A 26,331-nucleotide genomic window follows, 5' to 3' on the forward strand; every position below is an offset into this window, starting at 1 on the left:
GCCCTCAAACCCATCCTCTCCCTCTTTACAGAAAAAACTCTCACTCTTGTCCCATTTACTTTTTTAATGTTTATTTGTTTATTTTTATGGAGAAGGGACAGAGAGAGGGAAAGAGAGAATCCCAAGCAGGCTCTGCATTGTCAATACAGAGCCAGACATGGGGCTCGATCTCATGAACCTTGAGATCATGACCTGAGCTGAAATCATGAGTCGGACATTTAACCAACTGAGCCACCCGGATGCCCCTCATTCTTGTCCCGTTGAGTTTCCTCACCTCTTTGTCCCAGGTGGCTGGACCCATAGCGAAGCACTGCTAGAGTCGACAGGAAGGGAGAGGGGCAGCCACCTGCATTGCCAACCATTTTTCAAGACTCAGATTCCCACCCTCTCCAAACCCTGCCTCCTCTCTGGCCACAGAGTGACCTCCCCAGAAGCCTGAAGCACCCTCACCCCTACACTCATGTCTGCTCACCTCTGCTCTTTCATCCTCAGCCTCCTTCCCTTCCTTAACTCTCGAGCCATCCAATAGGCTGAGGGCTTGAAACCACAACAGGGCTAGGAGGTGAAGGGCTCACAACCCGGAGATTGGTGGCTTGCTTTGTGCAACAATGGTTTTCTTGCTAGAGGCTTTGTTCCTGGGAGCCAGGCACACAGACCAGTGTGACAATGTTCTAACAGAGGTTCCTAAGTGCCAATCAGGGCTGACAGGAAGAGTAGAAACAGAGAAGGTAAACCTTATCCATTTGGAGGGAATGAGGACGATGTTACCAAGGAGGTAACATTCAGGTTGGGTTTTCAAGGGTGAATAGGAGTTTAGCATGCAAAGCAGGGGAGAGAAACCAGCTTTTATTGGGAGGCTCTTATGTGCTAAGTACAATGTGAGGCACACTGTGTTATGTTCAATCCCGTTTTACTGAGGCTCAGAGGGTTAACTTGCCCATATTCAAGGGCAATGGCAGGAAGTAGGATTCTCTATTTGTGCCCATTCTACTGCCTCAGCATTCTCAGATAAGCAGATGGATGAATCTGTGTGCGGAACACACAGGTATGAGATGATACCATATTCACTGTGGCTGAAGTACATGGTACCCAAGGGAGTAAGTGTGAGGAGAAGCAAAGAGTCGGGAGCCAGATTATCAAGAGCCTTGGGTGCTAGGCTGAGAATGTCTAAGGCATCAATACTTGTTAAGTGAATGAATGAGTGAATGAATGACTGAATGAGGTTGGGCTCGGGACCACCATATACAGTTGTGCAGGTTGTACAATGCGCAATCATACATGGAAACCTGCTTGGACTTCATCTAACAGACACTGGGGAGACATCAGAGGCTTTTCAGCCAAGGAATAAGTGACCAGATTTGTGCTTTAGAAATATGGCGAGGGGGCCAGGAGACTGGACCTGAGGGCTGGGCTGGGGAGAAATGTGATCGGAAGAGGAAGTTGTCAGAACTTGGACTCTAGGCCAGGAAAGGAATAAGAGCCTAAGGAGACAGGCTAGGGCAGGAACCAACTTGATCTAGCCCTGGGTCCTTGGTTCCTCTGACATGGAAGGGCCACATGGGAAAGACCAAAGACCAAGGCATCCCGGTCCCACTGGTGTGGGTCTCCTCTGGCGGCCATAACACAACAGCGGGTGGCCTAAACAACAGACACTTATTTTGTCACTGTTCTGGAGCCTAAAATGCCAGCATGGTTGGGTCTGGTGAGAGCTCTCTCCCTGGCTTGCAGACAGCCACCTTCGGTGGCCTTTCTTCAGTGTATGTTCCTAGAGAGAGAACTCAAGAAATCATTTATTCTTTTTTTTTTTTAAGTTTATTTATTTATTTTGAGAGAGAGAGAATTCCCAAGCAAGCTCCATGCTGTCAGCCCAGAGCCTGACTCAGGGCTCAGTCCCACGTACCGTAAGATCATGACCTGGGCCAAAATCAAGAGTCGGGTGCTTAACCGTCTGATCTACCCCAGGCACCCCTCTTTCCTCTTCTTAATAAGGCCACCAAGTCTATCAGATGGAGACCCCATCCTTATGGTCTCAGTTAACCTTAACTGACTCCTAAAAATAGTATCTCCAGATACAATCACACTGGGGTTAGGGCTTGTGAATTTGGAGGGACGCAATTTAATCTTGCCCCAGCTGTGCTCCCCACTCTTACAGTCCCCCTGTGCTAGCCCGGCAGGGGCTCTCATCCTCCTGACCCTCACCCTTAGAGGCAGCCAAGGGCTTGTTTGGTAAGTCTCTGCTTCCTGGAAGGTATCTCAGCCTTTACCTCCCTGCAATCGAGTCTTGTCAAGGCAAGGTGGTCAAGTGCAGCTTGGCTGGCAGCAGGCCTGGGGGCCAGGGAAGGCAAGCCAGGAGGAGGGAACCAGAGAATGAGAAGAGGGGGAGAGGAAGGGGGCATGCCACTCACCTGATCACTCACTCAGTCACAAATGTGCTGAGCTCTTAGGGGAATAGTGCACGATTAGGCACACCAGGGTCAGGCAGGGAATGGAGAAGAGGTCTGTATGTGCCCCAGGAGAGATGTTCTCTCCTACACAGCATGAGATGGGACATGCTGTGTGCACTGAGATGGGACATATCCTTGCCTAGCTCATCCCACTCATCACACACACATACTTCCCTCTTCTGCATCAAGAACTAGAAGCCCAGGTGGTCAGGCAGAGCTGAGTGGTGGTCCCCTTTGCCACTGACAAGCTTCATGATTTAGGACAAGTCACTTCTCTGGGAACTGAACCTTGGTTTCCACAGCTATAATACCCACTTCACAAAATTAAGGTTGTGGGAGGCCTAAGGACACACTGAACGTGAACGTACAAAGGTGCATTATGAGAAGGGTGGGACTCGTATTGGTCTGTCACTGAGCGTTCAATATATTCCAAGTACCATACTGCTGGAGCAGGAGCTCCGTGAGACAGGCTAAACCCCCAGCACCTAAAACAGTGCCTGGCACACATCATGCCTGCAGTATTTGCTAGAAGCTTTGCCATATGTGAGTTCATTTAATCTTGACAACAATACTACATAAGTACCATTACTTGCCCTTGTTTGATACATATAGACTCATGGATTAGAAGATTAAGTCAATTTCCTAGCGTCCAACCATAATAAATAGCGGAGCGAGATTTGAACCCAAGCAATCTGGATCCAAACCCACGGTGACGATGATAATAATGACGACATTTGGAGCTTACTGAACCCGAGGTCATTAAGTCCAGTCCCCTGCCTCCACATACATACACCAGGATACGGTAGTGTGCCCTCCGAGTTCTAGCATCTCCGCCAAACCCCTCCTCTCCCATCAGGGATTTGTTCTCTAGACCCAGGCCACTGGATGTTGACAAAGTCACTTCCCCTCTTTCTGCCTGGAAAGTGGCACATCTCCCCCTATAATCTCCCACCCAGAATCCCACAATCTTCCTTCAGGACCTCCTTCCTTCTTCCCCAACTATAGCCTTACTTAGCTTCCCCTTTCTGGTACCTGAAGAACCCTCTCCTATGGAAAAAGGGTAGATGCTCAAACACCCACTTGGGCTCACTGAGAGATGGTGCAAATAGAATACTGCCCTGAGTTCTAACCCACTTCGCCACCACCAGCTCATTTATGCCTTCAGCAAGCAAGTCACAGACCCACTAGGCCTCGGTTTCCCACCTGTGTAATGGGTGAGCTAGAGAAGATCTTAAAGGCTGCTCCCAGCCCTGGTCTTGATAGTGACCTCTCTCTGCCACCAGGCTACAGCCACCCTCTACCTCCCCCCCCCACACACACACACTCCTCTCCAGCTGAGCTATTCCCTCCGGGACTCTCCCCAAAGCTTCCTGGGTGGTCTCCCCCACCATTGTCCCCTAGCCTAGAACTTTGGGATCTGCCTGGGGGCCGCCTCTGCGCTCCCTCCACTCCAGACCTGCCCTCTGCTTTGGACTGTGCTGACCCTCCCTTCCTCTACCAGGATGCAGAGTCCTCTACAAGGCCACCATCTGCAGAGAGCATGCAAATGGAGGCTGGCCCTTCCCCAGCCTGTGGGCCTGCTCCCCTCATTAGAGCCCCAAGAACATCCCCACGCAGGGGTTTACAAAAATATTTTTGCATTTTAAAGGCAACCTTCCCCACCCTTCTCCCCAAAAAAGAAAGCTTTTCAAAACTTTTCAGGTCTCAGTTTACATTTCAATATAAACCCCTCTGGGCCTACCGCCTGGGATTTAGGACTCACCCACCCCTAAATTCGAAAATCTCTTTTGGGGAAGGTTTTTGTTTTTACCACAGCCTCTCCCTCATTGCATGGGGCGGGACCCGCCCAGGGATTTTGGAGGTGGGGGTGGTCAAGTTCCGGGATGGCCTGGCCTGACCCCTCATAGGGCCAGCGATCAGGCCAGGGTCACTGAGCAGTCACATGTCACATTGAATGGGAAGCCTTGAACTGAGGCTGAGAAACGAAGTTGGGCAACAGCTCAGCCAAAGGCAACTGGACATTTTTTTCTTATGTTTTTTGGGGGAAAAAACCTCTATTGTCCGACTAACCTTCCATGATGCTGGAAAATTGAATTTATTTCCTGAGCAGTCTGGTCCAATTTCCCCTGGGTGGGGACAAGATTGGGCTTCCCTCCCTGCTGTTCCAATTTAGAAGCTCAGGCTCTGCTCAGGGACCAGGACCCAGGAGGGAGGCAGGGCCCCTGATCTCTGGCAGCGCCCCACCCCCCCAAACACGATCCTTCCCCAGGAAGCCCCCATTCCAACCCCTGCCTGTAAGGAAGCTTTTTCTGCAGTTTCAAGGTCCCGGTTTCCATTGCCATTCTCACTTTCTCGGCAACCTGGGTCTGCTGGGCAGCTTTCTTGGCCTGTCCCAGACCCTCCCCAGCAATCCGTGTGTGCCCCTCTGGGTCCCCCAGCTTCCTGCCTCTGTCTCTAGACTCTTCGGGGCAAGCTGATAGAGGTACAGCTGTAAAGCATTTGTGCTGGCCGCCAGGCTGGCGGGGAAGCCATCTGTGGCCCGGTAGCTGCCAGGCCTGCAATGACGGGAACCCTGGGCCCCAGCTCTTCCACCCCAACCCCCAACACAGGAACCTCTCTGTCTACCAAGGCCTAGGAGGCCAAGGGGAAGGGGAATGACCTTGGGGCCACTGCAGGAGACAGGGTACAGACATAGCCCCTATTTGACAGCCTCCAGCTGAACTTCACTGCAGAGGTGGGGGAGGGGTGCTGTTCACAGAGGAGGCTGTCAGAGGGTGGGGAGGGGGCTGCTGCCCACCCAGCCTCAGTGAAGGACTTGTCCTCAGCCAACCAGCGCCCCACTGCCCCCCTTCCTGAGCTAATAGAAAAGTCTGCAGGCCACTAGTGGGTAGAGTAGGGAAAGGGGAAAGGACTCTCTCTCCCAGCCCCAAAAAAAGAAGCCCCCACATCCCCACTTTCCCCACCCTCGTTCTGGGAGGCGGGGGGCCAGGGTGTACTGAGAGAATGGACTTCTGAGATGCTTCCAGCCAGCAGCAGACCCATCTGGTTTCAATCAGGAGAGCAGGTTCCCAGATCATAGAAGCGCATGGGGGAGGGAGGCAGTGCACACAGTCCGCCCGCCCCCCAGCCCCCCTCCAGAGTGCAGCCCCTTCCCCATTTGATCTCCTTTCACCTCCCAAGTGGGCCTCACACAGCCCCTGGAAGATTAGGTGAGGCAGGGAAAACTTAGGGAACAGTAGTATAGACCCGAGACCTCTGTCCATGTTAGAAGAACAGACCACAGAGGAGAGAGACAAACCTAAGGAAAGAGGGTCCTGGAAGAAGAAGAAAGGCCTGCAAACAGAGAGAGTGAAAGCAAGCGAAGGTCCTAGAAACCACCAGGTCCCAACCGGATCTTATCACAAATGGGCAAGCAGAGGTCCTGAGAAGGAAGTCTAATAGATCCACTTACTGAACTCGGCCCCAAGCCCTGTTCAAAGCATCCCACTCGCAGTCTTAATAGGAATTGCCATCCCCCTTCAACAGATGGGAAAACTATGGCTCATAGGAGAAGAAAGTCCCACCTGCCCAACCTCGCCCAGGGGGTAAGCAACCGGGGCCACCATTTTGGCTTTCCCTGCCATCTCCAGACCTGGATCAAGTGGGAGCCCAGTCCAGAGGGAGAAATCTACCCTCCCCAGCAAGATTTCTAGCTGCCTTGGTGGAGCCCTCACCTGCTCAGTCCCAACTCCTGTCTCCAGACCAGGGTGAAAGGATACAAGCCTTAAAAACAAGCAGCCTTCCTGGTCATGGCTTGTTGCCAGGGTTCTAATCCTGATTCTGGATGACTTTGGCGCTTGGGTCAACTTCCCTGTCAATAAAATGGACAAGTGTTGTCTAAAACTGGGCTGGACCGCGATTCTGTGATTCCCCAAACCTCCGTTTCTATCATCCTAAACAAACCTAGAGGCTTCCCTTGGCTTGGGTGGTCTTTAGGAAGAACGTTGATCCCAATTTCAGAATTTAGAGCTGGCAAGAGAGCCAGGCTTTAAAGAGAACGAGAGGACCCAGCCAGCCATGGAAGCCGCTAATCTCCATCTCTCCCTGGGGGACTTCACTGCCGCCTCCACTGAAAGCAATTTGTCATGCCCTGAATTAAGTGATTCCAACAAGGGTTTAATTTCAGTTTAATGGCTCTGTTTTTATGTGTAATTAAATACCATTGCATGGCGAAAATATGTTGTTTGCACTTTAGAGACTGTGTAAGGGCCTGGGAAGCCAATCCCACTGGGTTTCTACTCCCAGGCTCCACCAGCCCCTCCCCTAGTCTGGCTGGAAATGTCCAGGTCCTGGGGAAGGGGGTGGGGGACCTGGGGAAGAGAGGAGGGCGGTGAGGGGAGAAGTGGTCCTGGTGGCGCCTGCTCACTCAGTAGAGAATGTTTCTAATTATCCTCGGCACCCCACTTCTACTCCTTGACCCTAACTCTCCCCAGCGCCTGGGGCCTCAGACAGAGAGGGGACAGATCACTCTGACAGTGAGGATCTAATTAGACCCTTGGCTGGCTGAAGTGGTGTCTGCTCCCCCGTGGGTGTGCCCGAAGTTCTGCTTCATTGTCTCTCCTCCACTTATTGTTCCCATTAACTCCCTCCTCCCCCATGAATATGCTTCCTCCCACATTGACCCTCTCCCCTGACTCACAAACCTCCCCTCTTCTCCCCTCTTCCCTATGACAACCCCACGACCCAACCCACAACTGACCCAGCATCCCAGCTGCCAGCCTGCCTCTGAGCTCCATCCAACCACATCATCTTGCCTTCTCCTTCTAGGTCAGAGGTGACATTGCCACAGGGGTCTGGAATGCAGGGGGAGTTTCTCTGGCTGGGAATGTCTAGGGTCATTTACCACACAGCCATATCCGCCCCCCCCAGGAAGGGGGTCCAAGCAGGCACCCCAAGTCCTGCGTGCCTCATAACATTCCTGGAGCAGCTTGGTATAGCCCAATTTGGCCCGGAGGGCAGAGAGGTTGGGATGAGCAGCCTTTTCCTGGAAGGAGTTTGCAGGGCCTGGAACCCAGGGGCCTTCATAGGAGGAGGGGCCAGGAAGCTTAGCCATCTCTCCAGAGATGCCCCTTCCCCGAATCCAATCCTGGAGTCAGTCCAAGTCTCCCCTTTCTTCTCTCTTCTCCCCGCCCCCGCTTGCTGGTGGAAAACCCAGCCCCCAACCCTCAGCAACAGACAGGGCTTGATCGCCACTAACAAGCTGGGAAATGGAAACCAAATGCCTCATGTATGTAGATGGGCACCAGTGGGCTAAGGTGGGGTGCCTCCCGTCCCCATGCTCCAAGCCACAGTGGAGAGGTGTAACATTTCTTGGGGGCAGGCCAAAGCACTCAAGGAGTTTATCTGGGTAAGTGCCACCAGGACACAAGAGTTTAGTCCTTGCCACCTCCTCCCTTCCACCTCTGCCAGAGATGCTGTGCCCTGTGGCCACTAGAGTGACGATTAATGCTGTGCCCTGTGGCCACTAGAGTGACGATTAAAGGGTATTTGGAGGCCATGGCTGGGGGAGGGGGGGCAGGGTGCTAGGTGTAAACTAGACCAGCAATTCCTCTCTGGAGCCTGGTTCTCCCCACTGTGCCCAGGGCAGTTTACTCCCCCTAGCCCAGCAGTGGTAGAAGGTGTCCACATTGACACAAAACTGCCTTTATTTCCTTCTTTCGGACATCTAGGACCCGGTTCTCAGATCATGGAAGCAAGCACCAGGTGTGGGCGAGTGACAATGTTTCTGTGGGATGTGGAATTCCCTCTCTCAAGGTGTACATCCTCTATTCTTCGGTGCTAGAGCTGCAGTGGGGACATCCTGCAGCAGGGATGCCTAATAAGTGAAGGCCACTCATTCACAGCCGGGAGGGAAGTAGCAACACACTCTGTGAATTTCTCTAGTCACTCCCTCCTCACATCACACACATGCACACTCAGACTCACAACCCACATAGACATGCCCCTCAAATTAGCACGTCCTCTTCACACACCCAGATGCCCTGTAAAAGCCCATATACTCACATCTTACTTTGTATATTCAAAGGTATTATTTTGGTATATTCACATGCATGTGTGCACTTGTATGCACTCGTACAGTCACACACACACACACAAACACACACGCCACAAATATGCAGATATCACAGAGGCATATCCCAGGCCATATATGCAGCTACTTTCCAGGAAGATCCAGCTTTTTTCAGAAAAGGACCTCTTAGAGGCACTTGGGTGGCTTGAGTTGAGTGTCTGACTTTGGCTCAGGTCATGATCTCACCGTTCGTTGGTTCGAGCCCCGCGTCAGGCTCTGTGCTGACAGCTCAGAGCCTGGAGCCTGCTTCTAATTCTGTCTCCCTCTCTGCCCCTTCCTTGCTCACATGCTCTGTCTCTCTCTGTCTCTCAAAAAATGAAAATGTTTTTAAAAAAAGAATGGATATTTAAAAAGAAGAAAAAGACCTTTTAGTACCCACTGCCAAGGGTACCAGGGTGTAGCATTGAAAAAGGGGGCTGGAGAAGAAAAAGGGAATTTACAAAGATGCTTTAGGGAAAGAGGTATTATTCCTACATTTATTTGGTTTAAGCACCTAAAACATAATTGTCTGCATGTCAGTAAAGGCTGACATGCTACTCCAACATGCCTTGGCCTCAACCTCAGAAGTAGGGGGTTCCATGAAGGGTGATCAGGGGACCAAAGTCACTTTGTTATCTACTACTGCTGGCAGTGTCCTGTGGTGCCTCCGGAAGACCAGATAGCTGCAAGATGCTGCCACCAGGGCAGAGCTACAGAGAGGAAGATTGCAGTCCCAGGTTCAAGATGTGGACAGCACAGGGGCTACCTCATCAAGGACCAGTGAAATCAAAAGGCCTGGGAGCACTTCTGGAACTGGGAAGGGGCTAGGAGACCAGAAGACACCCCATCAAGAGGGAGCTCCCCCAGAGTGCTGCAGACTTGGTGCACAGGGTCTTCAGGCTGCCCATGACCTGGAGAAGGGGCCCCCACCCAGATCAGTGTACACACACACAGAGCACAGAAATGGTGGAGAGGGACATTGGGACATGACCAGAAATCCAGTCATACCACATGGGCACAAAATCTGGGTCTGGCACCAAGAGCCCACAGCCTGGTGAGCTCAGGACAGCAAGATCAAAGATGCCCCCACTCCCAACGTCACAGAATTAAATCTCAACACAACCACCCCATTAAGGAATCTAGGCAGTCAGAGCTGTGGAATGTGTTGGAGATTTATACCCCCCTCCCCAACTTCAGGGAAGTGCCTCTTCCACTACATGAATGCATCAAATCCAGACGCAAATCCAGTCTGACCGATGCCCTAGGAAATACCCCAACTTCACACACCAGGGGATCCCAGAAATAGCTCTGGTCCAACAGGACTATCTCTGCTTATCTTCCTTCAGAAGCCATTTTTTCCTCACCAGGAGTCTGAACACAGACAGCGTGATTCTAGGGAACACCCTCACCACCCCCGCCCCCACCCCCGCCCTAAGAAGAGGCTGCAGAGAGGAAGAGGATGAGCTGGCTGACTCTTTGCAGTTCTCTTACCATGTGATAAGTCTGGGGACTACATGATGACCCCCCCTTCCCACCTCTGGCACACCTCTGTCTCTAATTATAAATAAATCAACCAAACACAATTGTCTAGATTTTTTTTGTTGTTGTTTTGTTCTGTTTTGTTAAAAAAAAAAAAAAAGACAAGACATCATGGTCAACTGATAGGTCCCTTAGTCTCCTTGCATCCAGTCAAGCCAGAAATGCCTAGAGGGTAGGGAGGTATAGGGAAGGAGGCAAAGCCACAGGCGGTGAGCCACTAGAAGGATAGAGTCATCCTGGTGACTCTGTGGCTGTGACGAAAACCAGGGACGAAGCAGGACCCCCGGGGAAGTCCTTCTCCCCTCAGCATATGTGTCTCTTCTCCATCAGGCACATGCAGTTCGATTGTACATTCTTTCCTCCCACCCTGACTGTTCAGAGATGGGCCCCACCTCCCCAGCCCTCTGTCCCGCATGTCTTCTCCTGACCCTCTTCTCTCCTCCAAAGCAGGGTCTGAGCTGCCAGGCAACCAAGTAGATGGCACACCAGACCCAAAGTTGGGTTTATCTCTAGGTCCTTCTTGCTGGAGGGAACCAAGGAAAAGAGGAAGGGCAGCCTAGCAGGCTTGAGCTTTGGGAGTGGGTCTGAGACTCCTGACCATTGAATCATCTGCCAACGCTCACCTTCCCTACAACCTCCACCCTCTGACTAGACTGAGGGGAGGGACAATGGTACAAGGTACAATGGCCAAGGTACATGTCTACCTCCCTCCTCTGATTCCAGAAATGAGACTCCTCTTCCCCCACAAGCTTGTGCTCAGCTTAGGGGAAGTAGCCCCACATGCCCAAATCAGAGAAAGTCAGAAAAAGAGCCCCCAGGGCTAAAAACTAGAGCTGGCATGTAGTATGTCATCAATAAATGTTTTTAGATGAGTGGCTGAATGAATGAATGAATGAATGAGTCCAGGATCAATTTGGAAACACACCAGGGCTCCCCATTGCCATTCTCAGACCTCTCAGGCTATCTAAGCCCAGAGAGGACACCCCTAGGCTTTGGCTCACCCCAAGGGCACACCCATACACACACACATACACACAGAAAGGGAATTTTCTGGGCCAGAGACAGAGCCAGGACTCAGACCCTGGCTCCAGGTCAGCTCTGCAGCCTCTAGGGGATGGGGTGGCAGGGGGTGCTGAGCCCCCTGCCTCCTGGCAGGGTTCACTCGCGGAAGCTGTCAGCCAACTGGTGGCAGTCCAGCTCCCCTTTCGGCTCCAGACCCCCTGGAAGCTTCACTCCTGTCTTCCGGTCCACACACCAGCACTTGCCGCGCTGCCCATCTAAGGCCGGGTGACACTGTCAAGACAGGGGTGTGAGAAGTCAGTTCCAAGGCAGCCTGCCCCACTCCCACCCCAGCCCTCAAGTCAGATAGTTGATCCAAGATGGCCTCCAAGGGCAGAGACTCTTACATGACCATGGACTCTCTGAGCTCATGGGGTAAAGAGATCTTGGCCAAGAAGGAAAGGTCAAGTAGACAGGACTTGGCCAAAGTGAAGTTTGTCTCAGAGGTCAGCACTGGTCTAGAGATAAAGGGCTCAAGTGTCCGACTATCGGTGGGATAAACATTGGGTAAAGAAAACACATAGAACTGAACAACACAAAGAATGAGCCCTAATGTAAACTAGGGACTTTAGTTAATAATGTACTAGGGACTCCCGGGTGCCTCAGTCAGTTGAGCGTCCAACTCTTGATTTCGGCTTAGGTCATGGTCTCATGGTTGTGAGTTCGAGCCTTGCATCAAGCCCTGCCTCTCACGGTCTGCTTCAGATTCTCTCTCTCCCTCTCTTTCTGCCCCTCCCCCCTCTCAAAATAAATAAATAAACTTTAAATAATAATAATAATAATGGGGGTGCCTGGGTGGCTAGGTCGGGTAAGCATCCAATTCTTGATTTCGGCTCGGGTTGTGATCTCGCTGTCCATGGGATCGAGCCCAGCATCAGACTCCATGCTGTCAGTGCAGAGCTCGGGATTCAGCTTGAGATTCTCTCCATCTCTCTGCCCCTCCCCCACTCGCACACACACTCTCTCAAAATAAATAAACATCAAAATAATAATAATAATGTGTCAATATTAGTTCCTCAGTCTGTGATAACATATGTACCACACTAATGCAAGATGTTAACAGGGAAAACTGGGGGTGGGGAGGGTAGATGAGAATGCTGTACTTCTTGCTCGATTTTTCTACAAACCTAAAAGTGCTCTAGAAAATAAATTCTATTCATTTTTTTTTAATTAAGGAAAAGAGTTTTTAAAAATTGGGACACAGATAAAATTGGTATTGGGATAAAGCTTGCAGACAGTTTGGTACTGGTTTCGGGAGCCCTTTCTGCTCCTCCACTCGTTGCACACCACCCCATAACCTCCTGGTGCCATCCTGGGATTTGCAGACCTGGAGGCAGCCCTTCTCCTCCTATCGAGGCCTCTACTAGATGAGTAGCACCCCGCTTTGTGGATTTGTCTACAGAGCACGGAGTGAGGGGATGCATATGTTTATGCCCACAGAGCTAGAGAAGACCCCAGCCAGGATTCTTCAGGCTACACCCAGCACAAGGCACCCCAGTGCTCTGCCCAGATATGCTACCCTCCCAAGTAAGCCCTCCTCTCATGGGTCAGAGATGGGGCTGAGGCAGGCCAACCTTGCTGAACATCCTAGTCTCCTGAGGGCTTATCAGAGGAACCCATGTTTCAAGGGCATGAGGCAGTATGGAGGTTTCTGCATTCTTGTTTTCTCTCCTGTCCAAAGCTCCCATCCCCAGCTGTCAGGTCTGGCTGTACCCCAGGTGGTTTGGGGTCAGCTTAGGGGAAGGGGCAGACTGATTTGCCTCCTTAACTCTTCATGACTGAACCCCTCCATTCCCTGACGAAACCTATGACGAAGGAGAACTACTCAGAGGATGGAGTAGGGGGGATGAGAGAGTGTTGGGAGACAGACGTTGGCAGGAGGGCTAAATGGTGAATCCAGAGGTGATAGAAATAGCCCTGGATGGGGAAGCAGGAGAGCTGGTCTGCCATTAACTCACTCTGTGACTTTGGGCCTCGGTTTCCTCATCTCCAAAATGAGTGTGGTGGGCAAAATAAGCTTAGGCTCAGGAGGCTGGGGGAGGCCCCAAGGGGTTAGGTTGGGGTTGGGAGGTCTCCCCCCACCTCCCCGAGATCTCCATCCTGGACCAGGCTCTCCTGTGGAGAGACCAGGAATGCTCCAGGAGCTCAGGCCACGACGAGCCAGCAGTGAGGAAGACCCACCTGCTTGGGGTGGAAGTTGCCATTTCGGTCGCAGTTGGGGATGGGGATGATGTAGAGGTCCTCATGGGTGCGGCTCTGTGAGGCGGCCAGCCGCTCCAGGGCCCGGTGCAGCTCGCTCTGGCAGGAGCCTTGGGGCTGGAGGAAGGGAAGATGAAACAGCTTAGCAGAAGGGAGAGAGGCAGGAAGACCCAGGCTGGAGGTCAGGTCACGACTGAAGGCCCTGAAAGGAGGCCCAGGGCCCAGAGGCTGGACAGAGCCTACTGGGTTCAGGGGACACCGGTGGGCAGAGCAGAAAGACGCTGAAGAGAGGATCTTGAGCCAAAGAGCTTCTAAACAGGAGGGCTGTGGATGGAAGGGACCTTGTGGGGAAAGGGGTTGTGGAAATCTATGGAGAGCTGGGAGGAAGGTGATTTCTAAACAGGAGGGATAGCTGACATCATACCATTAACAACTTGTAAGACCTCAGAAAGGACATTAACCAGACCCTAGAGCAAGGTCTGCAGGCCCCCTGCTGTGGACAGCATTAACCCTCTGGTTACTGAAAAGGTGGGTGGAGAATCCAAAAGAAGGACTAAGAAACACCCAAGAGGCCAGGGGCAACCGCTATTTACAAAGTAGTACCGAAGTATTTCAGTATTTAAAAATTACTTCAACTGCGGGGTGCCTGGGTGGCTCAGTCGGTTAAGCGTCCGACTTTTGCTCAGGTCATGATCTCAGGTTCGTGGGTTCGAGCCCCACGTCGGGCTCTGTGCTGACAGCTAGTTCAGAGTCTGGAGCCTGTCTTCGGATTCTATGACTCCTTCTCTCTCTGACCCTTGCTTGCTCACGCTGTCTCTATCTCTCTCTCAAAAATTAAAAAAAAAAAAACACATTAAAAAAATTACTTCAACTGCATCAATGTATATAACCAGGAAAGGCATTTCAAGGAAAGGCATGAGGATTCTCGGGGTCCTGATGACATATACTAGGTGCATCTTGCACACAGTAGGCACCCAAAGACTGTTTCTGAATGAACATAGCCCAGATCCAGTGGTGGTGGTGGTTGGTGGTGGCGGCGGCTGTGTGTGCCTGTGCACATGCGCGTCTGTAGGGCTGAGGTCCTCACCACGGGCCGCGCTTCCTCCCGGGGCACCCCGATGACTTTCATCTTGCCCCCGCTGGTGCTGCGGTCTCGAATTTTGGCTAAGTGCTTCTGCAGGCACCTGCGGTCATGCGCGCTGCAAGGACTGAAGCTGTTGTTCGGGTGGTCGCCCTCATCCTTGTCTGCAGTCAAGCCAAGATGGAGAGAGGTCAGCACTGGGAAAGGACAGGGCAGAACACCAACCCAGACCCCCACCTGCTTTCTTCTAGGGGATTCTCCGGCCTGGCTCTGAAAAAGGGTAGGGGGCCGTGAGGCAAGGGGGAGATGAAAGCAACACCCCTGTATCCTCCTCACTCTTCTGGATTTCCTCAGGAGGGAATATTCCTTTTAAAGTCCTTGACTTGTCTCTCACCCCACCCAGTCCAGCCCTCAGATGAGTCACCAGCTGCAGCTGCGCAGACAGCAGGAGGGTCCCCTGGGCCCTGCAGGGAGGTCTAAGGCAGGCAGGGGCCTCCCCTCTGGATCCCGTACCCCGCTCCATTCGGCTCCTCCTACCATCCCCCTCTCCCTCTGCTCTCTCTTCCTGTCTCCTTTCCTGCTCTTTTCAGCATCTGGCTGAGCCAGCCAGGGGATCCCCAGATCTGTTGGCTGGGCCACCCCTCTTCCAAATGGCCAAAGTCAGAGTTTCCATGAGTGATGAGAACTCTGGCCCCAAAGGCTCTCCCCATTGGCTGGACGGAAGAAAAGAAGCAGGAGCAGGTGTGTACACTTGCCCCCATGAGAAAGTGTGCGCCCACATGCGTGTGTGTGTCAACGCACTGTGTGGCCGCAGGACCAAAAACACCCTGGCACATCATTTCAGTCCCCCACCCCGACTTCTCCCATCCTCGGACTTCAGACCCCAACCAAAGTCCACGTCCATTGCCCAGAGCCAGGGCACTGGGGAGTCTGGAGATAGGGGGTGGTGAGGCTGGGCCCACACACTCTCCCTGGGATCTCCTGAAGACTCTACCTGAACTCAAGAATAACCCGAGCCAGAGAAGTCCCAGAATGGTAAGCACCCCTCCAACTGCAGCCGGCCAAAACTGGAACACAGGGCTGAACTGGAGAAAGGGGTTGTAAGACCTCTCTGCAGCTCGGAGGCACCTCTGAAATGCTTGCGCTTGGCAGCTCGCTGCCGGCCTGAGTGCAAAGCCCCATGCCAGCATTCCACATGTTGGCAGCCAGACAGAAGGTTACATCTGGTTTGTGTCAGGATTTTTTTTTTCCTGAGGAGTTAGCAGGTTCCTCCATGCGTGGCACCAGTCCCAGAGCTGCCTCTGGGTCAAATGGTATTTTTCCGCCTAGCCAAAGTTAGTTGGGAGGTTAGTTCTCTTTTTGTTCTCCTAGTTCTGGGGCGGGGGCGGGGGGTGGGGGGGAGTCGGTAGATAAAGGGAAACCAGGAAACAAGGAATCTAGACTCTCAGAAAGTCTTTGTCAAGATTCCATACCAAAGGTTATTTATAAAATTGAGTCACCAAGGATGGGAAGAAGCTTTTGTCACGGGTGGAGGGCTGGTTTAGAAAGAAGAATCAAAGGGGAGGAATAGAGCAGATAGATATAATCTATCCTTCTGCATATTTAACGTCCCAAGAAGGACAGTCCGGAACAGACTCCAGTCTCAGAGACAGCATCAAGTTCTTAACGGTCAGCCAAGGGGAAAACACTATAGCATGATTTCCCAGTGATGCAGGTAGCAAAAGACGTGGGTAAATTTCAGAAGACCAGGATTGTCAAGGGGGCCGTGAGTAGATGGACCCTAAACCCTCAGTCAGAACCAGAGGAAAAATCCAGGGTCCAGGCTCGTCCCTAAAGACTCTCCCAAGGGAACTTTCCAGTCCAGGCTGGCCCATGACCCTTGCCCCTGCATCTACCTTGAACAAAATCACAAGACTTTTGGATGGGGCCACAGTGTTTCAGGGGTGTAGTCTGGAAGTGGGTAATGGAGAGAAAGAAGAAATGGAAGATCTAAAAGAATTAGAGCCAGAAGTGCCTGGGTGGCTCAGTCATTTGAGTATCAACTCTTGATTTTGGCTCAAGTCATGATCTCATGGTTCGTAGGATCGAGCCCCATGCTGGGCTCTGTGCTGGCATCACAGAGCCTGGGATTCTCTCTTTCCTTGTGTCTCTCTGCCCCTCCCCCACTCATGCTTGCTCTCTTTCTCTCTCTCTCAAAATAAGTGAATAAACGTTTTCTAAAAAGGAAAGGAAAGAAGAGAACAGAACAGAAAAGAATAGAAAAAGGAAAGAAAATAAATTAGAGCCAAATCTTGGAACAACAGAGGCTAAGCTAAGACATGAACAAAAGCGCACCATTTTCCCCGGGAAAGGCTGGAAGGGATCACAAGGACTCAACTGCCACAGCCCATGACACTAACCCAAGGGGCACCCTTGGAACCGGAAAAAGAATTTTGTGTCTTTCCTTTGTGTTTGCTTTGTTTTCATGACTATAAAGGGAAGCACTACTTTGCATAGTGACACTTATTCCTCTTGGTAAGCAGACAGAATGTTCTTAGATTCGAGACGTAAGGAAGAGTGCTCTAACAAATGAAAGTAGAGAGCCTCCCATCCTGGAAGTGTGGCATGTCAGAATGATAAAGTCCTCAAGAACAAATTGAGATCTGGAATGGAAATTTAACTGCAACTAGGCGGTCCAGTGTTGAGTCTCTACGAGTTGAAGTTCACAAATGACTAACACTTGGGGGATTGTTAATGGATATATGGAATGTTCATCCCTTCCCTTAAGAGGTATCATAATGGAGGTCTACTGGGCCTGCTCACTGAAACCTGGAGCTGGGGGGCTATAGGGCAAGGCTGGGGGCGCGTAGTGTATGCTCTTGTGTGGGTAGGGCCCCATGTCACCCTGAGGGGATTATCTGGAGGAAGCTAAGCGGGCAGCGTGCCTGGCCTCCCCTGCCTTGGTGTCCCCACTTTTTTTTGTTAGGCAAGTTTCTTTTTTTCTTATTTTGAAGAACTGAAGAGGCCTCCAAGCCTCCAAAACACACAGACTTGAGTCCAAAGATTCCTCAGTGTCATACTTGGACCCCTCTCGCCTGAGGCCAGACTCCTTCACCCCACCAAAAGGGCACTCCACAGAGATCAATCCTTCGTTAACACCAACCATGCCAACCTCCAGCTGCTCTGCCGGATCTGATCCGGGTCTGTCCCTAGCTTGTGTCTAAGCTCAGAGAACACACCAGATAGGGAGAGTAGCTCCTTCCTTAATCTCACAGGGACACACAGTATGTCCATATCTGCCCACTCAGACACAGGCAGGTCTGGACTTAAGAACCACAAGCACATCAAACAATCACGTGTCCCAGCACACATTGGTCCACACGTGCACACCCACATGCACTCGGGCACTCTGACCCTGCCCAGGGCAGACACAGACCCAGAGCAGAACACACTGACTGTACCATAGCTTGTTGACTTTCCACTTAATCTGTAACTTTTCCCTGCCCAGGCTTGCCGAACAGGCAGACTGAGGATCGACCCCAGGATCCACCCCTCCCTAGTTTTGGGAGGGTGAGGGTCATAGCCTGGGGTCTCTGAAAATGTTAACCTTCCCATCTCCAAAACTGGCTAAATACTTGCTGCTTCTCTGCTTACTCAGGAATTCCAGCCACTTGGTAACTGCTCACCCAGGTGGAGCCTTCTGGTAAAACCCCAATCACTATGGGATCCCCTCTGCACAGGAGCCAGAGTCAGACCTACCCCCCTGAAAGATCTGACCTCCTGACCCCCAAAAGGCTTATTTAGGAGGTAAGACTTCCAAAGTAGGCCAGGTCCTCTCCCCCAGCCCCTGCTAGGAACTAAGCCAACAACACGCAGCCACAGGGGAAACCTTGGTCTTTGCTCTAGCAACCAAGGGGAAGGAGCCCAGAGAGGGAAAAGACTTCACGGCTTTGGCACCACTGGCTGAAAAGTTCATGGTCAAAGCTACAGGATTTCCACTTTCTGGCAGCCTGGTTTCATCCCCATGATTCGTCCTCAATTCCAGCCGCATCCCCTTCGAGACACCCAGAGTGAGGCCGTGAGGTGGGTGGGCCCAGCCACCCCACACGGGTGTGTCAGTCACAGTTTGGAGGATCACTCATCTACCCTGCAAGAAAGGCCCTTTCCTTCCCCCTGGGCTCTGGCTAGAGAAGCCAGAATCACCCCTGCCAAGTACCCAGCCCTTTCTTCGAAGTCTGGCTCTCAGGGCATCCCCCTCACTGCTGTGCCACGCTGCCAGCCTAAGACTAAAGGAAAGCCGGCCCGTCTTTCCCATGTTCACAGCAACAAAAAGCACCAAAGTTCCCCCCCACCCCTCTCAACTCCTCTGAATGCCCCCCTACTTTGCTCACTTGCCCTACTGTCCCCCAAAGCCCCAGAATCAGAAAAGCAGCTAAGCTTCAGCTGAAATCCTCTCGGCCCCTTCTTCATTACCACCCTCAGCACGGCTCCAATCGACTGAGCTCTTAGTCCATGCCAGACACCCCAAGCCTGTCAGGCAGGTCCTGGGTCACCTCCATTTTACAGATGAGGAAATGCAGTAGACTGGGTGGGGGCAAAGGAGGACAGACTTATCCCTGCAGCTTCTATGTCTTTAAATGGAAAGACTCCTGATACCCGAGGCACCAATAATTCCAGCTTTGCCAATACTAAAGAAAAAATGTTAAGCAGCCATGCTCCTCCTCCCACCTCCCCCAAGGCACAGAATTTCTGGGAAGGCCCTGTTCCCATGACATGACTGGATTCCCAGTATTGAAGTAAAGGGGACAATATTTGCTGCGTTGACTAAAAATTAACCCAGTCTGTCTGTTCCCTAACTCTGTCCCAGAGGGACCCAAGAGCACAGTTTAGGAGCTCCCCAGTCCAAACACTGATCTTCCCCCTGTCCACTCCCCCAGATTCCATGAGTCAAGGGTCAGTACACTGGTGCAGAATTGTGGACCTCTGACGCACACGTCCCACCCCACCCCCACCTCTGGGGGCCTGAGCAGTGTTAATCCACAACCTCTTCTGGCTTGGAAAGCTGGGACAGGAGGGCTATGGGGGAAGCTTAGGGGGGTAGCAGCCTAAAATGGAAAGAGGAGACCCGTTCCTAGGGCAAATAGTAGGCAGCTGGGCACAGCAGGCCGAGGCAAGGGGGATGCCAAGTGGCTGCCCTCCCCCCGTCACCCACTGAAGCTTAGCCCCAAGAGGAAAAGGAAAAAAGAGGAGCCTGATGCCCTCTGCCAAACGATTCCCAAGACAAGAAGGCCCAAGCCTTGGGACCTAGGAGGGACAGTGGCCTATTGACAGTGGAAGGCTAGAGAGAATAGTGGGGATAAGTCCCAAGCTCTGGCCATCTTGTCTCACCAGAGCCCCTGCAGAGCTGTTGCACAACGCTAGGGGGCGCCTCTCACACGGTGCAGGGGGTCCTGTGATGATTAGGAGGCAGGAGCATAGCTTGCCAAGTAGGTACCTAGTTTCCACAGGATCCTCCAGGTTGCCCTTTCCCTCTCCAGATCTCTGTGTCCCCTGCACGGGTGAAGGACAGGCAAGGAGGGCAGGGCGGGCATTAGAGACCTGGGCCCTGTAATCCCAAGGGGATGTAAAGGCCAATTTGCATGACGTCCACAGGATAATCACAAACTTCATACCATTTCCCTCAAAGCCCCTATCCCTATAGGATTAGATTTTCCTCCACTACAGGATGGGGTGCCCCTACCTAGCCAGGGAGGAAGGGGTGCTCAAGACCCTCTGAGGGCTCTTCTGTCCCGTGTTCAAGTCAGTGAGAGAGGAGAAGGCTACCAGCCATCCTAATCTGGTGCCAGATACATACCCACTGGCTGGTGGAGGATGGATCTAGGAAGGGAAAGAGATCCCATTATACTCAGAGAGCCCAGGAGCTCAGCCCTCACTCCCAATCTGGTCTGGTACGAGTACCCCTCCTCTCCCACTGGCATGGGCATCTGTGCCCCAGGATCAGTGCCTTACTCCCTCAGGACACCCCCCCCCCCCCCCCACCCCCCGTTTCCCAGATGTGCCGGGTGCCAGGCTGGCATTTCTCCTAGTATATTTTCTGCTGACCCATCTCTCACTGCCTAGGGACAGGAAGGGCAGAGAGGCCCGAGGCCCAGACCCCTGGGGTCCACCTCCTTCCTGTTTTCCCTGCATCCTGCTTTCCTCCGCTAACAAGCTGCAGAGGATTGAGGAAGTGGAGCGGTCTGGGACCCAGGGCAGGAAGCTTGGGGCCGGAGTCCCAGCATCCGGACTGCAACAATGGAAGCTTCAAGCACCAGGAAAAGAGACAGACAGAGGCAGAGGGAGAGCAAATCAGAGTCAGAGAGGGAACAAGAAACAGAGGCGGAGATACAGAAAGGCAGAGAGAGAGATTCCAAAAGTAACAGAGACAGGCAGGAACAAAGAAAAACAGTGACCGAGACACGGAGAGAAAACAACAGAAAGGGGCTGAGGAGAAAGAGAAGCAGGACAACAAAAGCAGAAAGGGAACAAGATCGAGAAAGAGAAACTGATAACAGGCGGAAGTCATTGAGGAAAGGAGAACTCGGGAATGTTGGTCGTGAAACTAGAGACAGAGACGGAGCAGGAAATAACAAAAGAATAAGAAAGAAGGAAAGACAGAGAACGATTATAAGGAGACACTGAGAGAGTCTCACTGAGAAAAGGAAAAAGAGAAAGTGTAGGAAAGAGTTTAGGGCAAAGGGCCCTCTAAACCTCTCTCCCTCTCCCTCTCCCTCTCTCCCGCTCCTCCTTCCCGCCCCCCTCCCTCGCTCTCCCTCCTCTCTACTCCCTATCCCACACCCGTTAGGTTTCTACAGCTCTGGGCTGGGAGCCAAGACTTGCTTCTCCTCTGCCGCCTCAGAAGACACCTGCCAGGAGAGAGGAACGGGGTGCCTGTGTACCAGGGCAGGATGAGGTGCCCAGGCCTGGCAGAGACCTCTGTCTTCCCAATACCTCTCAAACAGCAAGGTGAGCTGCCCAGGGGCGTTGGGGAGGGGCAGCTCCGATGTCCCTCACCACCAAAGCCCCTCTTATTTGGATGTCCCGCTCCACCCCATCTCAATGTCAAAAGGCCACGCCCTGACTTCTTAGACCCCTGGGGTTTCACCTGTGGCCAGGATGAGGGAAGTCCCTGGATCAGGAACAGAAAGCCACCACCATCGCCCAACCCTTCCTCTAGTTATGCGGCCCTAGGCCGGTCACTTGCAGGCTGCTGGCTGGACCAAGTCACATAATGTTCCACTCTTACCCCAGCAGCCGGGACTGCCACGGAGACCTCTCTTCCCAAATAGGCACCCTTGACGAGGTTTGGGATGAAGGGCTGGGATACAGTCTTCCTTGCTGGTGGCAACAGGCTGCTAGGGACTCAATGGCAGTTTTCCTTAGGTGAGCCTGTCCTGTGCCGGCCCAGCCCTGCGAGGTACCTGCCTTCTCCTTAACTCACTGGAGATTTTCAAGGGCTTTCCAGGCCAGCCCAAACGGGGACGCGGCTTCTAGGAGGGAAGCATACCAGGGAGGGCATGCAAGGGCAGCGGCACCTTACCAGAGGGCTGGAGGCTTTCCTGGATGGCCTCGATCTCCGCCAGCTCCATGCACACGCCTTGCCCGTGCATCAGCGTGTGCAGGGGCTTCTCCACCCCCCGGGGCGGGTAGCAGCGCAGGCCCGAGCCGCAGCGGGGGGTATACACCCCGCAGGGCATCCCCTTGCCCAGGGCGCAAGTGGCGCAACAGCCGCAGCCCGGCTCCCGCACCAGCTCCTCGCAGCCCACGGGGGGGCGGCAGCGCGCCAGCTTCTCCTCGGAGCAGGGCGGGCAGTGGATGGCTTCGTCGCCCAGGCTTGGCCCGGGCCCGGCGGCCAGCAGCAGCGCGGCCACGAGGCAGAGGGGCAGCATGACCGGGCTAGGACGGGGCGCGGGCGCGGGGCGTGGGAGGGAAGAACGCGCGCGCAGACTGGCCGCAGGGACACGCGGCGACAGCGCCCGGCGCGCCTGGAGGACCGACCCGGAGGGCTCGGGGAGACGGGGCGGCCCCGCGGACGGATAGGGACGGAGCCCGGGAAGTTAGCAAGCGGGCTGGAGGGGAGCGAGCCTGGCCGCCGAGGCGCTGCGCCGCATCCTCGGCCCGGCCCAGGCGGCGGGCGGCGGGGCGGCGGGGCGGGGGTGGGGGGGCAGGGGGCTGAGCGGCTGCCCGGGACCGGCTCCCCGGGACTTTATACCGGCCCCTGGCCACACCCCCAGCGCCTTCCCAGAGGTGGGGGAGCGGGGGCGCCGGGGGGAAGAGGGAGAGGCGGCCGTTAGGGGGAGGGGGCGCTGTCCTGAGTCGCTGCCGCCGCCGCCGCCGCTACAACATCTGAAAGTCCTTTTCTGCCGCAGAAGGAAGCGGCGCAGTTTGGAAGCCGTGGCAGGCGCCGAGAGTGCTTCTGAACCGGAGCCTGGGAGGGGAGAGAAAGAAGAGGAGCCGCAAAGGGGCTGCTCTCTGGCCCCATTCGCCTTGGAGGATTCTTCCCCTACCCCGCCAAGGCGGCTGCAGTCCCCCCACCCCACCCCAACACTGAGAACGCGACCTCCTAACCTGGTCTCCCGGCTCCGCGGGGCCGAGCCCCTTCCACCCCACCCTAGAGCTTCCAGTCCCAACCACTGGAGACCAAGTCGAGTGAAGTGGGAAAAGGGCAGCCAAGTACCCAACGAGCGACCCAGAAGAGCCTGATGGCCCTAAGAAGTTAGTAGGCTTTCTTCCCACTTGCCCTTCCAACTTCCCTCCCCACCCCATCTCCCCAGGGCTCCTCTGGGTCCTGGTCCACTCTGCCTTCCTGAGAACTGAATCAACAGAACTCCTAGGGAAGGAGGTGCCAAGCCTCTTCTTCCCTCCCGGATGCTTGCTTCTTCTGCCCAACTCCCTCCCAGGAGGAATACTGACCAGGGAGAATGCCACTCTCCTTGTGCAAATCGTGCATCGCACAACTCCAGGGGGCACCATTTCTCTCCTAGCCCCTTGTACATTTGTGTAGCTGTTATGACCGTTTTCCAGCAGATGGCAGTCAAGCATTTCCAGGTAGGGTCTTTTCCTAATTCAGCCAGCGCTGCTATTTGGGCTAGTGTCTGGGGCTGACTAGGCCCTCTATGAGCCTGCTGGTGCCTGTTTTCCCCACCCTTGCCTAAGTCCTGCTAGGATTGGGAGGGACCCTACAGTAACATTTAAGCAAGGGCCCGTCTCCTGGGTTCTTGCCCTGGTCCCCAGTTCCCCCAGGTACTCATCCATCCTCCCCCACAAAGCCTTCTGCTGTCCTGGAGCTGGCTGCACGGTAAGGGTGCCTGTCAGGACATATTTGGTGACCCACTGTGGATTTTGGGGGGTGGGCAGGGGGGCTTGGCCTAGAAAGCTCTAAGGCAGCCAAGCCAAAGTGCAGATCAGATCAGAGACCGCCTTCCGGACTCCCAGGACGGCGATCTTTCAGTCTCCCAAGCAGACCCTCTCCCACTTTCTCCAAGTGTAGAGTGTCCAGGTGACAGGAGGAAGACAGGGGCTGGAAGCTGAACTTGTAGAGACAGAGCCCAAAAGTTGCAAACTGACGGCACCTACTGGCAACTATCAAGACTGCAGGAGGTCTGGAGAGTTCTGACGGGGTGGCGGGGGAGGCTGGGGAGACAAGAATCTGGGATTCTCTCCCTGCTATTTCACAGACAAACTGGGGTCTTTTCTGTCTTGGATAAGGGCAAACAGGGCGAGGCTTCTTGCGTCCCTGGGTGAAGCCCAGCGGCCCCTGATTCAGGAAACTTCCCCCGGCCCTATCCCCCTTCATCGTCACTGAGCCACCAACATATTGCATGAACTTGGACACCCCCCCTTGGAGCTAGAATGTCCCTAACTATAAAATGGAGGTACGTCATCTCCACCTAGCCTGCCTCTTGAAGCACTTGTAGGAATAAAATGGGACCTGAGAGAGTGGTTCTGACCCCAATGCCAGACTTGCCCCCTAGACAGCAAGCCTGAGAGAGCTTACGGTGCTGGGACATGGAGGAAGGAGTGCAGGAGAGGCTGGATTGAAGCCAAGAGAAGTACCTGGGAGTGAACCATGAGTGCAGGTGAGTGTGGGAAATCCAGAAAGGTTTCCAGGTGAGACAGGAACCCAGACCCCTATCCATCCACTGGTGTTCACCACCCCCACCCCCAAACATTACTGACTGAGATAATTCCAAAGAAGTAGGAAAATAGACATAAGTAGATCATTGAAGCACCTCCCCACCATTCATGCAACACGTATGTACTGGACACTATGCATAGGCTCTGTGCTGCATTTGAGGACACAGAACTGGCTGAGGCCACTCCCTGCCCTCAAGTGGCTCACTGCCTAGTGAGGGGAGACAGGCATACAAATAAAATGAGTCTAAGAAGCATACAGGTGCCCTGGGAGACATCCATATGGGGCGCTGTGGGGACCCAGATGCACAAGTGGTCAGTTCTATATCCAGGGCACATGGAAAGACTTCATGGAGAAGGTGATTCTTGAGCCAAACATCTTCCATGCCAGAGGAAGGAGCACAGGTGTTAGCATCAGGCCGCCCTGGATGCTGATCCCGGCTTTGTTGCTGGACTTACTAGGGAACCTGAAAAAAATCACTCTGAGCTTCACTGTCCTTACCTGGAAAATAGGGCTTGTGATAAGAAAGAAAGGATGGGGAGGGAGAGAGAGAATCTTAAGTAGGCTTCATGCTCAGAGACTCAGGTCTCAATGACCCTGAGATCACAAGCTGAGGGGAAATCAAGAATCAGATGTTTAACCAACCGAGCCACCCAGGTGCCCCATATTATGTATATTTTGCCTATTCCATCAGATAAAATGCTCTCTAGAGCAAGCCCATGAGATTGGGGTCTCCCTGAGGGCAGGACTATCAATTCTCTAAGACGCCCAGCCTGAACCCAATAGAGGTTTGATACTAAACCAATAAGGGAGCTAATGAGACTCTAAGCAACAAGGCAGGAAGGGTATGGGTCGGAAGAAGTGGGCAGGGAGTGGGGATTTTTCTCAGGCTCCTGTCAGAAGCATCTTCCTGGTGCCCCGGGTGTCCAGAAGCTTAGGGACAGACAAGGATGCTGAGGGGGAGGCAGAGGTTGTTTTTCTTTTCTCTCTTTTTTTTTAAAGTTTGTTTTCTTTTAGTAATTCAGTGTGGGGCTGGAACTCACAACCCTGAGATCAAGAGTCGCATGCTCTTCTGACTGAGCCAGCCAGGTGCCCCATAGAGGTCTATGTAGAGCCCTGGGCTGGCTGGTAAAGATAGCAGGGAAGGCCAAGTTTATGCCCCTGGGGCTTCCAGGTGGTGCTCAGTCCTCAAGGGGGCAGCAACCAGGTGGAGAAAACCAATGAGCAGAGTGGCTTGTGCAAGTGTCTCTCTCCCTCTTTTTCTGCCCCTCCCCTGCTCGCATGCATTCTCTGCTGCACTCTCTCTCCAAAAAAAAAAAAAAAAAAAAAATTAACACATAATAGGGGTGCCTGGGTGGCTCAGTTGATTAATCATCTGACTCTTGATTTCAGCTCTCAAGTCATGACCTCGCAGTTTTATGATTTCAAGCCCCGTGTCGGGCTCTGCGCTGACAGTAGATCAGCTGAGGAAGATTCTCTTCTCTCTCCCCCTCCCCTGCTCACACTGTCTTGCTCAAAAATAAGTAATAAATTTTTAAAACTTTTTAAAAATACACATAATAATGAAAGCTGATACCTAATGAACACGAGCCATGTGGTTCTAAGTGCTTCACTCATGTACTTCACAACAATCTCATGAAGTAGGAGTTATCATTTATCCCTTTTTAAGATAGGGAAGGGAAACTAAAGCACTGAAAGATATGTAACTTACTCAAGGTCATACAATAAGTAAGTAGAAAAACAGGGGTCTGAACCCATACAGTCTGGC

The 26,331-nt window shown here is 53.1% G+C and overlaps 1 protein-coding gene and 1 long non-coding RNA gene across 2 annotated transcripts; one reads left to right on the top strand and one right to left on the bottom strand.

Moving 5' to 3' along the window:
• Window positions 1-10,150: 10,150 nt before the first annotated feature.
• On the bottom strand, window positions 10,151-23,083 carry IGFBP4 (insulin like growth factor binding protein 4). Its single transcript, XM_039227812.1, has 5 exons — window positions 22,997-23,083; window positions 21,969-22,856; window positions 14,417-14,574; window positions 13,312-13,446; window positions 10,151-11,364 (listed from the first exon to the last, which is right to left on the bottom strand). Exons 2-5 carry the CDS (start codon window positions 22,315-22,317, stop codon window positions 11,230-11,232), a joined length of 777 nt encoding a protein of 258 aa, XP_039083743.1. The 5' UTR covers window positions 22,318-22,856; window positions 22,997-23,083; the 3' UTR covers window positions 10,151-11,229.
• LOC120229064 lies at window positions 21,312-25,977 on the top strand. Its single transcript, XR_005527655.1, has 6 exons — window positions 21,312-21,394; window positions 22,798-23,476; window positions 23,919-24,028; window positions 24,137-24,303; window positions 24,390-24,507; window positions 25,956-25,977. It is a non-coding gene; the product is annotated as an uncharacterized LOC120229064 (long non-coding RNA).
• The last annotated feature ends 354 nt before the right edge of the window (window positions 25,978-26,331 follow it).

The sequence above is a fragment of the Hyaena hyaena genome, unplaced genomic scaffold, assembly GCF_003009895.1.
Source record: "Hyaena hyaena isolate Hyena2069 unplaced genomic scaffold, ASM300989v1 scaffold_29, whole genome shotgun sequence".
NCBI lineage: Eukaryota > Metazoa > Chordata > Mammalia > Carnivora > Hyaenidae > Hyaena > Hyaena hyaena.